Here is a 14,374-nt window from a genome sequence, read left to right as displayed (position 1 = left end):
TACCCAGTAAAAGTGACAAAATTAAGTTAAGTTTAGTTAAGATATGATTTTTTTTATTGAATTGATTATTTGATTGATGTATTAATAACTGTACAGAAAGCAGCCTAAGTCAATGTCGTATTATAAAAAGCGTTAATTAAAGTTATAAAAAATATATAAAATAAATAATAACTATTCAGAGAAGGAAAGAAAACAAAAGCAAAGCATACGCATACGTACTTTGCGCAGCCTTGATGCGCACCAAGCTAACGAGCTGAGGAGCATCTTGATGCTAACAGCTAAACATGGCCCTGTTCACATACAGCAGACTGTCTCATTTACTAAGAATATCCGGAAATAAAGTATCCGTTATACGAACGGGGATAGAAATAAAACCGGGACCTGCGTGTTGTGCGCAGTTCATTCGCTGCCAGGTAAGGTTACCGTCTGTCCGTGAGTTTTCAGTTGACGTTAAGTTAGTCAGTTAACTAGCTAACAGCTTAATGCTAACGTCAAGCTAGAAAGAAAGCGAGAAGAAGACCGGATGTTTTTAAAATAAAAGTGGTGGCAGTTAAACAAAATGATAAAAATAGAAAGAAAATACACATGGAAAATCTAATTGAATGCCACGTATTGTATTGTTTATGCATTACATGTTTTTCATCACACATGCAATGTAGTATTTACTTTCGCTTTAAATTTTTTTCAAATGTTAAAGATATTATTTTGAACCTCACAGCCGGAAGTGCTCAATTTGTATACGTCCGGATTTTACCTATAGTTATAATAGCCTACACACAAATGGCTCGAACACTGTTACTGATCAACAACTTGTTTTATAAATCGGTCTCATAGGGTTTCAATGAATTATTAGCCTACTATTTTTTTTAATACCAAAATAATGTTACCGCAGCTGCAGCAATACTAGTAGTAGGCTACTAACGGTTACATTGTCACTACTTGCTTATTAAATGGTTAATAAAGCATTTCATTAATGCTTTGTAGATCCGTTATAAGCCATGTTGGGAAACCATTAATAAATAAAAGGCTCTTAATAAGCCGCGGAGTCTGCATTCATGAATACAGAAGACCATGAAGTCTTTAATTGTAAATAGTTGTTGGCAGGGGCGATTCTAGGATCAGACCTTTGGGGGCTCAGCCCCTAATGAGAATGTGACAGGGATTGCAAGAGTGTTGAAAACACATTTTTTGTGAAATTTTGCCTTCATACTTTTATCGTTGAACTTTTTGAATTCCCCTTCAGAACACAAGACTTGACTTGCAAAATGTAATGTAGGGCTGCAGCTATCAATTATTTTAGTAATGGAGTATTCTACCGATTATTACATTGATTAATCGAGTAATTGGATAATAAATACTTACTAAGAAATACTTAGTAAACAGCAATAGTAACTATTTATTATTGCTGTTTACTCAATAGGAAACCTGTCTTTTGTATATATACAAAGCAACATTTTTTTTTGCCAAATTCCAAGACCCTTAAAAGAAAAAGTAAATTTTTGGTGGCCCAAATGTAAACATTTTTCACCCCCTTGCCCTTCTTGCCTCTGGCTCTGGATATGCAAAAGAGCTTTTCACTGACCAGAGGGTAAATGTGACGGTACAAAGCTTACAGCAGGGCTATTCATCTACACTGTTCTGAGGGACACATTTTCCGAAGCCTAATACACAGTCCCTATTGCACAGCCCTACTTAAAGTTCTGGGTTACTTATTCCTAATAAAACCAAAATTGTTAAGTCTTAACTTTGTCTTTCTCAAACCTACAGAAAGCCTAATTTTTACACTAAATAATAAAGGAGCAACAGTCAAACTGATGAACTGGAAGTATGTAGTTTTGCCAACCAGGTTCATGTTGTTTTCATCTGGTCCCCCGTTGTGTTTCTGTTCCTCCCAGAGGTCGATGGATAGTAAGGCGTTACAGGAGAGGCAGAAGCAACAGATGGCCAAAGGTCTTCCCAGACAGAAGCCCATCACGGGGGTCAAACAGGTCATCGTTGTCGCTTCAGGGAAAGGCGGAGTGGGCAAGTCCACCACGGCAGGTACAGCTGATAAATGTTTGAACAACTCTTCCAGCATCTTTACTCCTTCAGAGCAAATACATCCAAAAGTCAAAGTACTCATATTATGCTGTTTGGCTTTTCCCCTTTCCTTTATTGTGTTATATATATTTTTTGTGCACGTTTTAGGTTTACAAAGCGAAAAAGCCCAAAGTCCACCCCAAAGGGACTTAACACTGTTCACCAACTGCTCCAAACAGCTCTATTGTAGTCCAGCCTTTACTTCAGAGACAGACGTGGTCACTTTGTAGCACACGTTATAATGCTCGCCTAGCTGCTAGCGTGGCATGCCCTCATACTCTGCTTCTGACTGGCTAGTAGTCCTTACCTAGGTACTGTCAGGGCACGCCCTCATACTCTGCTTCTGACTGGCTAGCAGTCCTTACCTAGGTACTGTCAGGGCACGCCCTCATACTCTGCTTCTGACTGGCTAGTAGTCCTTACCTAGGTACTGTCAGGGCACGCCCTCATACTTTGCTTCTGACTGGCTAGTAGTCCTTACCTAGGTACTGTCAGGGCACGCCCTCATACTCTGCTTCTGACTGGCTAGTAGTCCTTACCTATGTACTGTCAGGGCACGCCCTCATACTCTGCTTCTGACTGGCTAGTAGTCCTTACCTAGGTACTGTCAGGGCACGCCCTCATACTCTGCTTCTGACTGGCTAGTAGTCCTTACCTAGGTACTGTCAGTGCACGCCCTCATACTCTGCTTCGAAAATAATTTCAAAGAAAGAAAGAATAGTCGGTAATGGATGTTTTGGACGGATTAATCTTCATCCATTCGTTCAACCTTTATTCATACTCAAGAAATCATTGCGGGGCAGAGACAAATTACAAAGACAAAAAGAACAGAAGCGACACCATCCAGTGTTTGGGATGTTGTCCCTTTGTGGGTTTTTCTGTCTCGTTGTAGTCGTGTCTCTTTATGGTCGTATCTGTTTTCCTTTGGGGTCATTTGGTGTCTCTTTGTAGTCGGTTTATGTGCCTTTTGTGGTAGTTTTGGCGTCTCTTTTTTCACATCAATTCGGACCGTTTTATGAACCATGTCTGTGTCCAAAACTTTGGAAAAGCTAGAACAGATAATACATAAATAAAACACTCAAAAAGCTTAAATATTGAACTTGCTAAAGAAGTTCATCTACAATCATTATATGTGACAAAGGTCTTTTTGTTACATTTATTCAGCTTAGGTGCTGCCCAAATCGGCTCGGGTGCTGCACCTAAAACCTTATAACGTCATTATAAGAAATTGGAAAAATGATTTGATAAATAAATTAGGACAATAAGGATGCAAAAGAAAGTACAATTTTATATAAAGCAATTACAAGTACAAGTAGAGGTTGGCAGGTTTAGAACCAGATTTCTAAATTATCCAAAAGGCACAAGTGAGTTGATTTTAAGGAAGTGCTGTAATCTGTTCCAGGAGTCAGGTGAACTAAAGTTAAAAGCAAAAGTTATTAAGTTTTTTCTTAAAATTAGGTGTAATTGGCTACCAAATTGTGAGAAAGGGAGATCAAATCTGATACAAATTTATGAAAAAGGAAATGTGGGAACATAGGGCCTAATTTTGGAAATAAATAGGGCTGTGGGAACATAGGCATGCTCCCGGCTGGTAGTGCAGCGCTGATGCTCAGTGCAGAATAAATGTTGAACTACATTTCAACCAACCGCTTACTTTGATTTTTCAGTCGGACATGTTTAACATCTGTTTTTCTGTCTCTGCAGTGAATTTAGCTCTTGGAATATTGGCCAACGATCCGGTAAGAAGTCATCTCTCTTATATCATCATATCAACTTTTTGTTTTCGCTTTACAACGCGTTTTACATTTTAGCCAATCATTTATTATCCTTTCAGGTCTTAGAGATTTATACAGAAATGTTATCCCCTATCAACCTGATCTTATGGTGAGATGGTGATACAAAGTGTAGGAGATAGTTTGGGCTGTACCCAATACCGTTTCTTAAGCTTCGAAGCCTCAGTACTTATCAACAGCGAATATTCGAAGCGTTGGTGGCAGCGGCGGAGTGTCAAAATTTCGACCGCACCTGAAGGCAGCGGAGAAAAATGAAAAAGAGATGAAGCAAGACCACTTTTTGTGGTTGCAGGACACATTTTTTACCTTCGTAGCGTTTCAAACTGTTTTGTTTCAGCGATAGAGGCAGTGATGTTTCCTATTCTGCTGTAACGTTAACGGGACTCGCACGCCGCGATACAGACTGACGAATCTGATCTCCTGTTACATGATTGTTAACCGCAGGGTGACATCAGGTTGCTTCTATCCAAAACCTGAATCGGTCTCAACTATTTGCCGCAGGCCTTCAAAATAAATGGAGCCATGTGCGTTTTTGCCGGACTGTCTGAGGAGTGACGACCAGGGTTGGGTACCGTTTGGATTTTTACGATTCCGATGCCGAACCGGTACTTTTAAAACGATTCCGATTCCTAAACCGATTCTTGAAAAGCTGAAAAATGACCTCAAAGAAACGCTCTTTTATAGATTTTTTTTATTTTTTTTTATTGAAAATTATTTAAATTTAACAATATATTAACGTTTTATATAATATATATAATATATATAACGGCTTTCTAGTAACTCAACCATTCTCTGTACCTGGCTGAGACAAAACACCACAGTACATTTCAGCCTACATGCACTTTAAAAAACAACAAACCAATATTCAAATCCCAAAATTGAAAATCGAATACCTGCCTACCTATCGAACGAATATTCAAATATCGGGATCCAGCCCAAGAGATAGAGAGATAGTCTTCAGTTAAAGAGTCGTTTCTCCTCTGTTTGTTTCTTTCTCAGCTCAAGTCAGTCGGTCTGTTGGATGCTGACGTTTACGGTCCGTCGATTCCCAAACTGATGAACCTGAAGGGAAACCCGGAGCTCAATGACGGTACAGCACATAGTTTATTACTATAGTGGCTCTATAGGACTGGGCAATATATCTATATTATATATCAATATTGATATATAGAATAGAATACACTTTGAAATTTGTCATGAGCATATTGCTACTATCTGTTGCTTCACAACACAAACATGTAACAGAAAAGACATTTTAAAATCAAGATAAAATCAACATAACAACATAAACATAAGATCAGCATAAGCATTTTTGGACATAAAGGAAGGACACATATAACTGTACAAACAATACGACATCGGTTTCAGATTTCTGTAACTCTAAACTTACTTCAACTTTTTTAATCTTCTTCTCCAGACAATCTGATGATCCCTCTCTTTAACTACGGCGTTCCTTGGTGAGTCTCTCCAGTCAAAGCATTGCGTCATCAAGATCCCTGCACTAAATGCTTGCTCTTGGGGGAATCATTGGTATAGTTGGGTCTTTGTAAATTATAGAGTGTGGTCTAGAACTACTCTATCTGTAAAGAGTCTTGAGATAACTCTTGTTATGATTTGATGCTATCAATAAAATTGAATTGAAATTGAATTGACCGGCTCTGAATCCTCTCTCCCCCCCCCCTCTCTCTCTCTCTCTCTCTCAGCATGTCAATGGGGTTCCTGGTGGACGATGTGGCTCCGATTGTGTGGAGGGGGCTGATGGTGATGTCAGCGATAGAGAAACTGCTCAGACAGGTGTGAAAATGCTTTAACTATCCATTATCCACGTGTGTGTGTGTGTGTGTGTGTGTGTGTGTGTGTGTGTGTGTGTGTGTGTGTGTGTGTGTGTGTGTGTGTGTGTGTGTGTGTGTGTGTGTGTGTGGATTATACCCGTGTGTGTGTTTCTTGGTTGTAGTTCTATTTGTGTTCCTTGGTTTTGTGTGTGTGTGTGTGTGTGTGTGTTTAGATTATACCCATGTGTGTGTGTGTTTGTGTGTGTGTTTGTGTGTGTGTGTGTGTGTGTGTGAGGCAATTTCAGAGACTTGTGCATTTTTGTGATCCTCGGACAACACTGACATCAAGTAGCCGCTTGTAGGAATTCCACCATATAGAAGCTAAACTTCTCATGCAGTTATACATTGTTATAGACATTATTATAGTGTGTGTGTGTGTGTGTGTGTGTGTGTGTGTGTGTGTGTGTGTGTGTGTTCTTCTTGTAGGTGGACTGGGGGTCTCTGGACTACCTGGTAGTTGACATGCCTCCTGGTACAGGAGACGTCCAACTGTCAATCTCCCAGAACATCCCAGTCGCAGGTCAGTCACACATTAACAACTCCAAATGTTGCTGTGCAATGAATTGTCTCGGAAATAATTGCGATTAATGAGAAAGTTGTTTCTTTCAAATTAAATTTTTTTTTATTTATTTACAGTATTACTTTTCCAAACAAAATAAAGTTTTGAATAAATTCCAGGATACATCTTTTGGATGTAGTATCACTGTCATGTGAGCCAGATGATGTAATAGCACAGGTACTCAAACAAAAAAACACGCCTCTTTATTGTCATAAGGACATTGTTGTTTTAAATAAACATAAAATTGACAAAACCATCAACTGTCATACCTTAGGACCTTAAAGGTGCAGTAGGTAAGACTTATAAAACTAACTTTCTGTCATATTTGCTGAAACCCACCCTATGTTCCAGTAGAACTACATACCTGTAGTGTGATTTGCAAAAATCCACCGCTCCCTGTTTAGATGCACCAATCAGGGCCAGGGGGGTGTCTAACCCCAATCAATCACTGCTCATGCACATGCATACATTCTCCCTTGTGGGGGGAGGGGCTTAAGAGACAGTTTGGGGCTTTAGCAGAAAGGGGGGAGGGACTGAGAAGTTGTCGATGTTCAAATTTTTGAGTCTGGCGAAAAGATCCCTATTCAGCTAGCAAAACGATTAATCTATTTGTCTGCTTTTGGTCAGAACTCAGAGAGAAATAACAGAAATGATTTCTGTTAAGTGTTTGTTAGAGCCCGACTGATATAGAGGTGGGCTGATATTAGGCATTTTCCAAACTATCGGTATCGGCGTTTATAATGGTCGATAAATGAATATTTAAAAAAAAAATAACAAACGGACGAAACCCCCTTCATCCATGTTCTGAGTGTTGACGTTGCATGGTTTGTCCACCAGCGGGCGCTCTACAACGTCCCTGTTGGCAACACGCTTTGATTTTTTTGATTTTTTTGGTTTTGTTTAAGTTTCATATCTTAAGTTTGTCTTTTATACATTTTATTTATCAGAACTTTAATATATTTTGATGTTCCTCTGTTCTGTTGTGACATAAAGCAAGTTTATTTTTGCATTATCATATTATTTTAGTGATGACTCATAAATAACGACAAATAACTAATTTTAGGGAAATGTGTTTATGTTTTGTTACGCGTTTCTAGATTTTTTTTTTAAATATATATTGGCCGATATATCGGAATATCGGATTTTTAAATCATCAAATATTTGTATCGATATCGGTCTTAAAAATCCTTTATCGGTCGGGTTCTTTTGTGAAGGTTTAGCTCAGCTGGAGTTGCGTTTCTGGAAACTCTCCGAGGGAAGTGACGAGTGTAGTTTTATGTGTACTTAGCATGACCCGTAGTGAGAAGGGCTACACACATTTTTTTTTTTTTATTACAACAAACAAATATCAGTTAAGAAAAAGCCATTAGGCAAAAGTGAGTTTTAATTTGAAGGAGTTTTTAGTTTGAGGTCACCAACAGAAGAAGTTCAAACTGCTCAGCGTTAAATAAAGGCGTGTCTGCGTTTTGTTTTGCCGTGCAGGCGCGGTCATCGTGTCCACGCCGCAGGATATCGCCCTGCTGGACGCTCGCCGAGGAGCCGAGATGTTCAAGAAAGTTAACGTGCCGGTAAAGTGTGCGTGCGTGTGTGTGTGTGTGTGTGTTTGATGTTTCTACAGAAGGAGGGTTGAGGCTACGGCAGGGTCATCGCGTTGTGTTTGACGTTTCCTGCAGGTTCTCGGCCTGGTGCAGAACATGAGCGTCTTCCAGTGTCCCAACTGTAACCACCAGACTCACATCTTCGGCTCTGACGGGGCCCGGCAGCTCGCAGACACACTGGGAGTCAAATTATTAGGTACGTGGGAGGACCAGCAAGTGCTTCAGCTGCTCATAGAAAAGTAAAGACAGCAGGCTGTTGCACCAGCTGTATGTACAAACTCCTATGGTTTGCTTTCACACCTGAGAAGTTTGGTCCGTTTTAACCGAACCCCGGGGCCTTTCGTCAAGCAGTCCGGTTCGTTTGGGGGGGGTGTGAAAGCTCATTTGAACTATATATATATATATATTTAATATAACATTATATTTAATATATATTAATATTATGTTATTCTACTGTGGGTTCACTGGCCAGTTTGGATTATTGGGGCGGTTGTAACCCCCCTCATTCCCCCCCAGTTAATTTACGCTCGCGTATAGCAGCGTAGCACAGCTATTTTTATTTGGCCCATATTCTTCCGCAAGATGCGAGCGTATGTGTGTCAAGCCAGGCAGGTGATCACATACAGGAAGACCACAGTGCAGCCGGAGTCTTTACAAAAATAAAACACATTTCAAAATAAAACACCCAGATTCATGGTGATTTTGGCGGTCTTGACTTCTCACAGCAACAGAGAGAGTGACACGCACATACTCACACATACTCACACATACTCACACATACTCACACATACTCACACATACTCACACATACTCACACATACACACACGTACACACGCACGTATCTACCCTTCACAGTCTATACGCAATGCTTACTCCACCTACATGTTTTAACTGTTACTGTTAAAAAAGTTGACTGTGGCAGAATAATTTATACCAAGATGGATGTCTTTTCTGAGACTTTTGTTATTTAGGTTTTTAAAAACATACACCTGCAAATATACCCCCTTCCGAAGAACAAAAGAGTACAACGAAGTTTGTCGCAGGTTATTTTTATTTAATTATTCCGTCAGTTTTTATTTCAAAATGTCCTTTGAGTGACGATGTCCTCTTCTCTACTAAGTCTTTATCTGTCAGTAGAGCCAAACAGGGCACAGTCAGTTATGTTAGAAAGATGTAAATCCCTCCAAGTTCATCCAAAAATATAAAAAAGAATTGCTATTAAAATTGCCCGCTTTACAAAATCAGTCTACACTGAAAAGTTAGCACTGTCTGCATCATCTTGTCTCTATAAATCTAACTTTTTTTAATTCATTTCATGAATTCTATCCATTATTTTTGGAAAAGAGTAAACAGGATTTTGACGGATTTCACCTTTAATATCCTGTTTAATCTCCAGGTGACGTTCCTCTTCATCTAAACATCAGAGAGATGTCAGACAGAGGGAAACCAGTGGTCGTCTCTTCTCCCAACAGCCCAGAGGTCTCGATTCTATTGTATTTTATTAAATGTTATTATATTCTGTTCTAGTCTAATTCTGCTCTTGATAGCTGCATTGCTGTGGAGCCCCTAAAGGGACATTTTTTTTTTCTTTCTTTTTTCTGGTGAAAGAATCTCACGCTCACAAGAAACCAATCTAAGGCTAGTCTCGCTTTGCCAGACCCTCCTCCAAAGCGCGCCGAAGGAGGGTCTGGCTACTCCACATAGCATTCGGTAATGGGAGGAAAACGTGCTGTGGTTTAATGGCATTTCTTTAATCCAATCAGAATCGTCATGGACGGTGCTAAACTCATCACAGAGCCGCTGCACAGTAGTCGTGCGAGAGAAAACTCCGATTGGACAGATAGTCTAGCTAGCTGTCTGGATTTACCCTGCAGAGATCTGAGGAGCAGTTAACCATAGTCCTCACAAATCCACCGGAGGTTAGAACGCCAACACAAAGGAAGAGGAAGGGGACGGACATCCGGCGGAAAAGAAGGACATCAAAGCAATCCCGGTATTAGAACGTCGTGGCTATAGACTAGTCTAAGACTAGCAAAATGATGCTAAGGAAGTACTGCTAACGTTATGTGGCCAAAGTTAATATCTCACCTAAACAGCATGAAATCGGTCAACAGTTACCTGCTCATCGCTACGTATTGACGTACGTTGATGACACTATGCGGTACATTTTGTTGCGTTTTCAGGAAGATGAATACCTCCTCCTTGGCACGAGATACTTTGACTGGTCACGAGAAAAGTTTTTTGTGCGCACCAGAAAGTTTCTACTGCTCATAAGTTAAATTTCTTGATCTCACAAAAGTGTTGTAAAAAAAAATCCCCATGTTGCTTTAGGGGCTCCTTATTTGTTTGAAGTTTCCATGAAAAAAACATATTTCTGTTTGCCTGCAATTCATGATGCTTTGAGGTGTATTTTTATTTACTGTGTGTGTGTGTGCGTGTGTGTGTGTGTGTGTGCGTGTGTGTGTGTGTGTGTGTGTGTGTGTGTGTGTGTGTGTGTGTGTGTGTGTGTGTGTGTGTGTGTGTTGCCTCTCCAGGCGGAGGCGTACAGGAAGGTAGCGTCTGCCGTGGTCCAGAGACTCGAGGAAGTCCACACTTGATCGATGTAAACTGGGAGCACGCATGATGACACAAACAACACACGAAACACACACAAACAGAAACGCACAAACATCTTTGTTGTTGAACGCACGATAACTTAGATCTAAAGCACTTTTACTGTGTATTAGTACTGCAGTAGTAACATTATTTTAATATTTTAATTTTGGCGGGCCCGAATGGCAGCGAGAGGTAACTGTTTAATATATTTAAACTTCATTACCCAGAGTTACATTGCAGTATTAATAAATGCCAATAAAATCAAGAAACAAACGGATAAGACGACAGGACAATAACTTCATATTACTGCAATCGGGTTTGAGAAATTGAATCCTCAGTTTGGATCAGTAATCCAATCCGAATCTAGACAAAAATTGGGATTCATTTGTTCAATTTATATTGAATATCTCTGTTTTGGTGCTTTAAAACTTGTTTCAACTTAATATCTAACTTTCTCTTTCATAATATACACACTATATTCACAATAAATGACACTTTGGTCACATAACGGTTCTAGTTATGTGTTCTTCTAATAAAACGGTGCAGGTAAACTGAAGTTGATAAAACAATGTTGGTTCACACCCATCACTATGTCATGCATGTAGATCATTTTGAATTTAAATATGTGTATATTTCTCAGACTACTGATTTGTTCCGGATGTTCACGCTATTGATTTCTCAGACGATTCAAATAAACTTTTAAGTCTCTGTGACGTGTACGTATCCATGCAAGTTTTGTACGACACAAAAATAGAAACGCATTAATGTGTATAAATGCATTCATATAGATAAATATGCCTGATGATGAAATGTCTCGTTTTGGTTTGTGAGAGGTCATGTTTGGATTGGGAAAAAGTCTGACAATTTGTGAATGAAAAATAATGTGAAGAAAATCTCTTTAATCCTTTAGCGCAAGGGTCTTTTTTAAGCCCGGGAGCCCTAAACTCATAGAGAGACGGCGCAGGGACCCCCTACTACATATATTGTTTAAAATTAGGTTGCATATTAAACTGGGCCTACGATAATGTGTGGGCAGCCTAAAGCCTTTATACTTTTTTGCATTGAATACTAAGTTATAAAAATAGTAATTGTTGGCATGATCTTTTAATGTTACACATACATGTGGCACAGTAAATCTTCAAGATTAAAGGTGCGGTAGGTAGGATTGTGAAGATCCAGGACTTAGCCAAAAAATTGGAACATCGACAACTTCTCAGTCTCTCCCCCCCCCTTTCTGCTAAAGCCCAAAACGGTCTCCTAAGCCCCTCCCCCCACAAGGGAGAATGAATGCGTGTGCATGAGCAGTGATTGACACGCCCTGATTGGTGCATCTGAACAGGGAGAGGTGGATTTTTACAAATCAGACTCCAGGCTGTAGGTGGTGCTAGAGGAGACGGATTCTTTTTTTAATGACCTGCTTCATGTAGTTCTACTGGAACATAGGGTCAGTTTCAGCAAATATGACAGAAAGTTAGTTTTATAAGTCTTACCTGTAACTATGTTTGTGTGTGGCTATCTTAAGAAGTACTTTACATATAGGCCAGTAAGCCTATCATCACTGGGGATTTAATAATACTAATAATATGTTGGATTCATGGTAAGACATTTTCATTTTTTAAAAGATTTTCAAAAATTGACAATATTAATTATTATAATGAAAAGTATTATTCAGGTTAGAGAGAGAGACAGGCAGCCCAAACTTTGTAGGGTGGAAGACAAACGTGTCAATATGACTGAACCATTACAAGTTTGTACGGCATGCCCTAAATTTGGAAAAAAAGTGTGAAAAGACATTAAGGTTAGCATAAACTTTGAGCAAAATATAAGAGGGTGCAGTTGTTCCTGGATTTAGTCTGATTTAACCCAGCTGCATGTCATTTGGCTCAGATCCTCCCACTCAGTGCTCCTCTCCATAGCTGTCTTACTGTATGTTATGTTAGAGATTAAACATTTTAAAGGTGATAATTCAGGGTTACTGAAGGGAACCTGTTGAGTGATTTAGTTTGGAATGATGTTTTTTACATTGACTCAGGCAGGTTAGATAGCAAAGTCTACTTAGACAGCGATACATTTTGAAAAGTAAAACGTGTTTTGCTTAAATATCTGATCATTCTGCTATTACGAAACACAATTTTGGCTGATTATAGCATTATCTCTTTTAATGTGATACTAAATAATTTATAGACACTAAATAATAATTTTGACTATGCATTGGTATGTATTTTACGGTAGTGTAAGGTGCTGGAAAAAACTTTAAAGTGCTTGAAAGGTGCTTGAATTTGACCTTGGAAAAGTTGTACGAACCCTGTAGAGACTACTTTACATATAGGCCAGTAAGCCTATCATCTCTGGGGATTTATATTTGCTAATAATATGTTGGATTCATGGTAAGACATTTTCATTTTAGAATTCTTTTTCAATAATCGACAATAATTTGAAGGCCCCCCTGACTTTGAGGACCCCCTAGGGGCCCCGGACCCCCTGTTGAAGATCTCTGCTTTAGTGAAACTGAATGTTTTTGTTGATCAAGATAGACAGTAAAGAGTCCATGAAGGCACAAAGGTTACCGGGGATTTATTTTTCTGAAAAACAAGTCAAGTTTTATGGGACAGAAGAGAAGTCCGATCCATGTCCAGGATTTTACAGCACGGTGCACTTCTACGTACAAACAGCAGAGGGAGCTTGTTGCATATTGAATTGAAAGAAAATGTCATCACAACATGAAATATCTAATTTCTTATCTATGATCTGAACCTGAACGTGTTCACTCTTCACAGAAACTGCTGATATAGTTTTTAGGATTAATCATTTAAGTCATGTTTTACGGCTAAATACTCTTGAGGAATAATGTTTAAATGTACTTTTATTCATGAGGAAGATTCACCACCAGTCTAGAGATTGTTTTCAATATTTACGTTTTTGCATCTTTTGTTTTCTTTCTTTAGTACATAATATTATTCTCTTTTCATCATTATTATTATAACTATTTGTAATAATATTTTCAGTTTCTACATTTTGATTGTTACTTTTTCTTACTTTTTTTATTAAGGCGGGATTATCTTTTTGAATTGAATCTTGTTAAACTTAAAATGTAATGATTTAACTGACTTTTTTTTTACAAACACCAATTCCAATGAAGTTGCAACGTTGTTTAAAACGTATATAAAAACAGAATACAATGATTTGCAAATCCTTTTCAACGTATATTCAATTGAATACACCACAAAGACAAGATGTTTAATGTTCAAACTGATAAACTTTATTGTTTTTTTGAAAATATTCACTCATTTTGAATTTGATGCCTGCAACACGTTCCAAAAAAAGCTGGGACGGGCCTGTTTACCACCGTGTCACATCACCTTTCCTTTCAACAACACTCAATAAGCATTTGGGAACTGAGGACATTAATTGTTGAAGCTTTGTATGTGGAATTCTTTCCCATTCTTGCTTGATGTACGACGTCAGTTGCTCAACAGTCCGGGGTCTCCGTTGTCATATTTTGCGCTTCATAACGCACCACACATTTTCAACGGGGGACAGGTCTGGACTGCAGGCAGGCCGGTCTAGTACCTGCACTCTTTTACTACGAAGCCACGCTGTTGTAGCACGTGCAGAATGTGGCTTAGCGTTGTCCTGCTGAACTAAGCAGGGACGTCCCTGAAAAAGACTTTGCTTGGATGGCAGCATATGTTGCTCCAAAACCTGTATGTACAGAAAACCAAACTCTAGTCAGACCAATCACATCGTGTATAGTGTCGGTGGGCAGGCTTAAAGTGCCCATATTGTGAAAAAAACACTTTTTCTGGGATTTGGGGTGTTATTTTGTGTCTCTGGTGCTTCCACACGCATACAAAGTTTGAAAAAAAAAATCCATCCATGGTGTTCTGAGTGAGATACGGTTTCTGAATGTGTCCTGC

The 14,374-nt window shown here is 39.0% G+C and overlaps 1 protein-coding gene across 1 annotated transcript; it reads left to right on the top strand.

Moving 5' to 3' along the window:
• The first annotated feature begins 234 nt into the window (after positions 1-234).
• nubpl (nucleotide binding protein-like) lies at positions 235-11,165 on the top strand. Its single transcript, XM_028565962.1, has 11 exons — positions 235-413; positions 1,896-2,040; positions 3,784-3,818; positions 4,872-4,962; positions 5,290-5,329; positions 5,576-5,666; positions 6,131-6,224; positions 7,746-7,831; positions 7,937-8,057; positions 9,259-9,341; positions 10,397-11,165. Exons 1-11 carry the CDS (start codon positions 285-287, stop codon positions 10,457-10,459), a joined length of 978 nt encoding a protein of 325 aa, XP_028421763.1. The 5' UTR covers positions 235-284; the 3' UTR covers positions 10,460-11,165.
• Positions 11,166-14,374: the final 3,209 nt, after the last annotated feature.

The sequence above is a fragment of the Perca flavescens genome, chromosome 20, assembly GCF_004354835.1.
Source record: "Perca flavescens isolate YP-PL-M2 chromosome 20, PFLA_1.0, whole genome shotgun sequence".
NCBI classification, from domain to species: Eukaryota; Metazoa; Chordata; class Actinopteri; order Perciformes; family Percidae; genus Perca; species Perca flavescens.
Note: the sequence above shows the minus strand (reverse complement) of the source record. Positions and strands in the feature narration are given on the sequence as shown.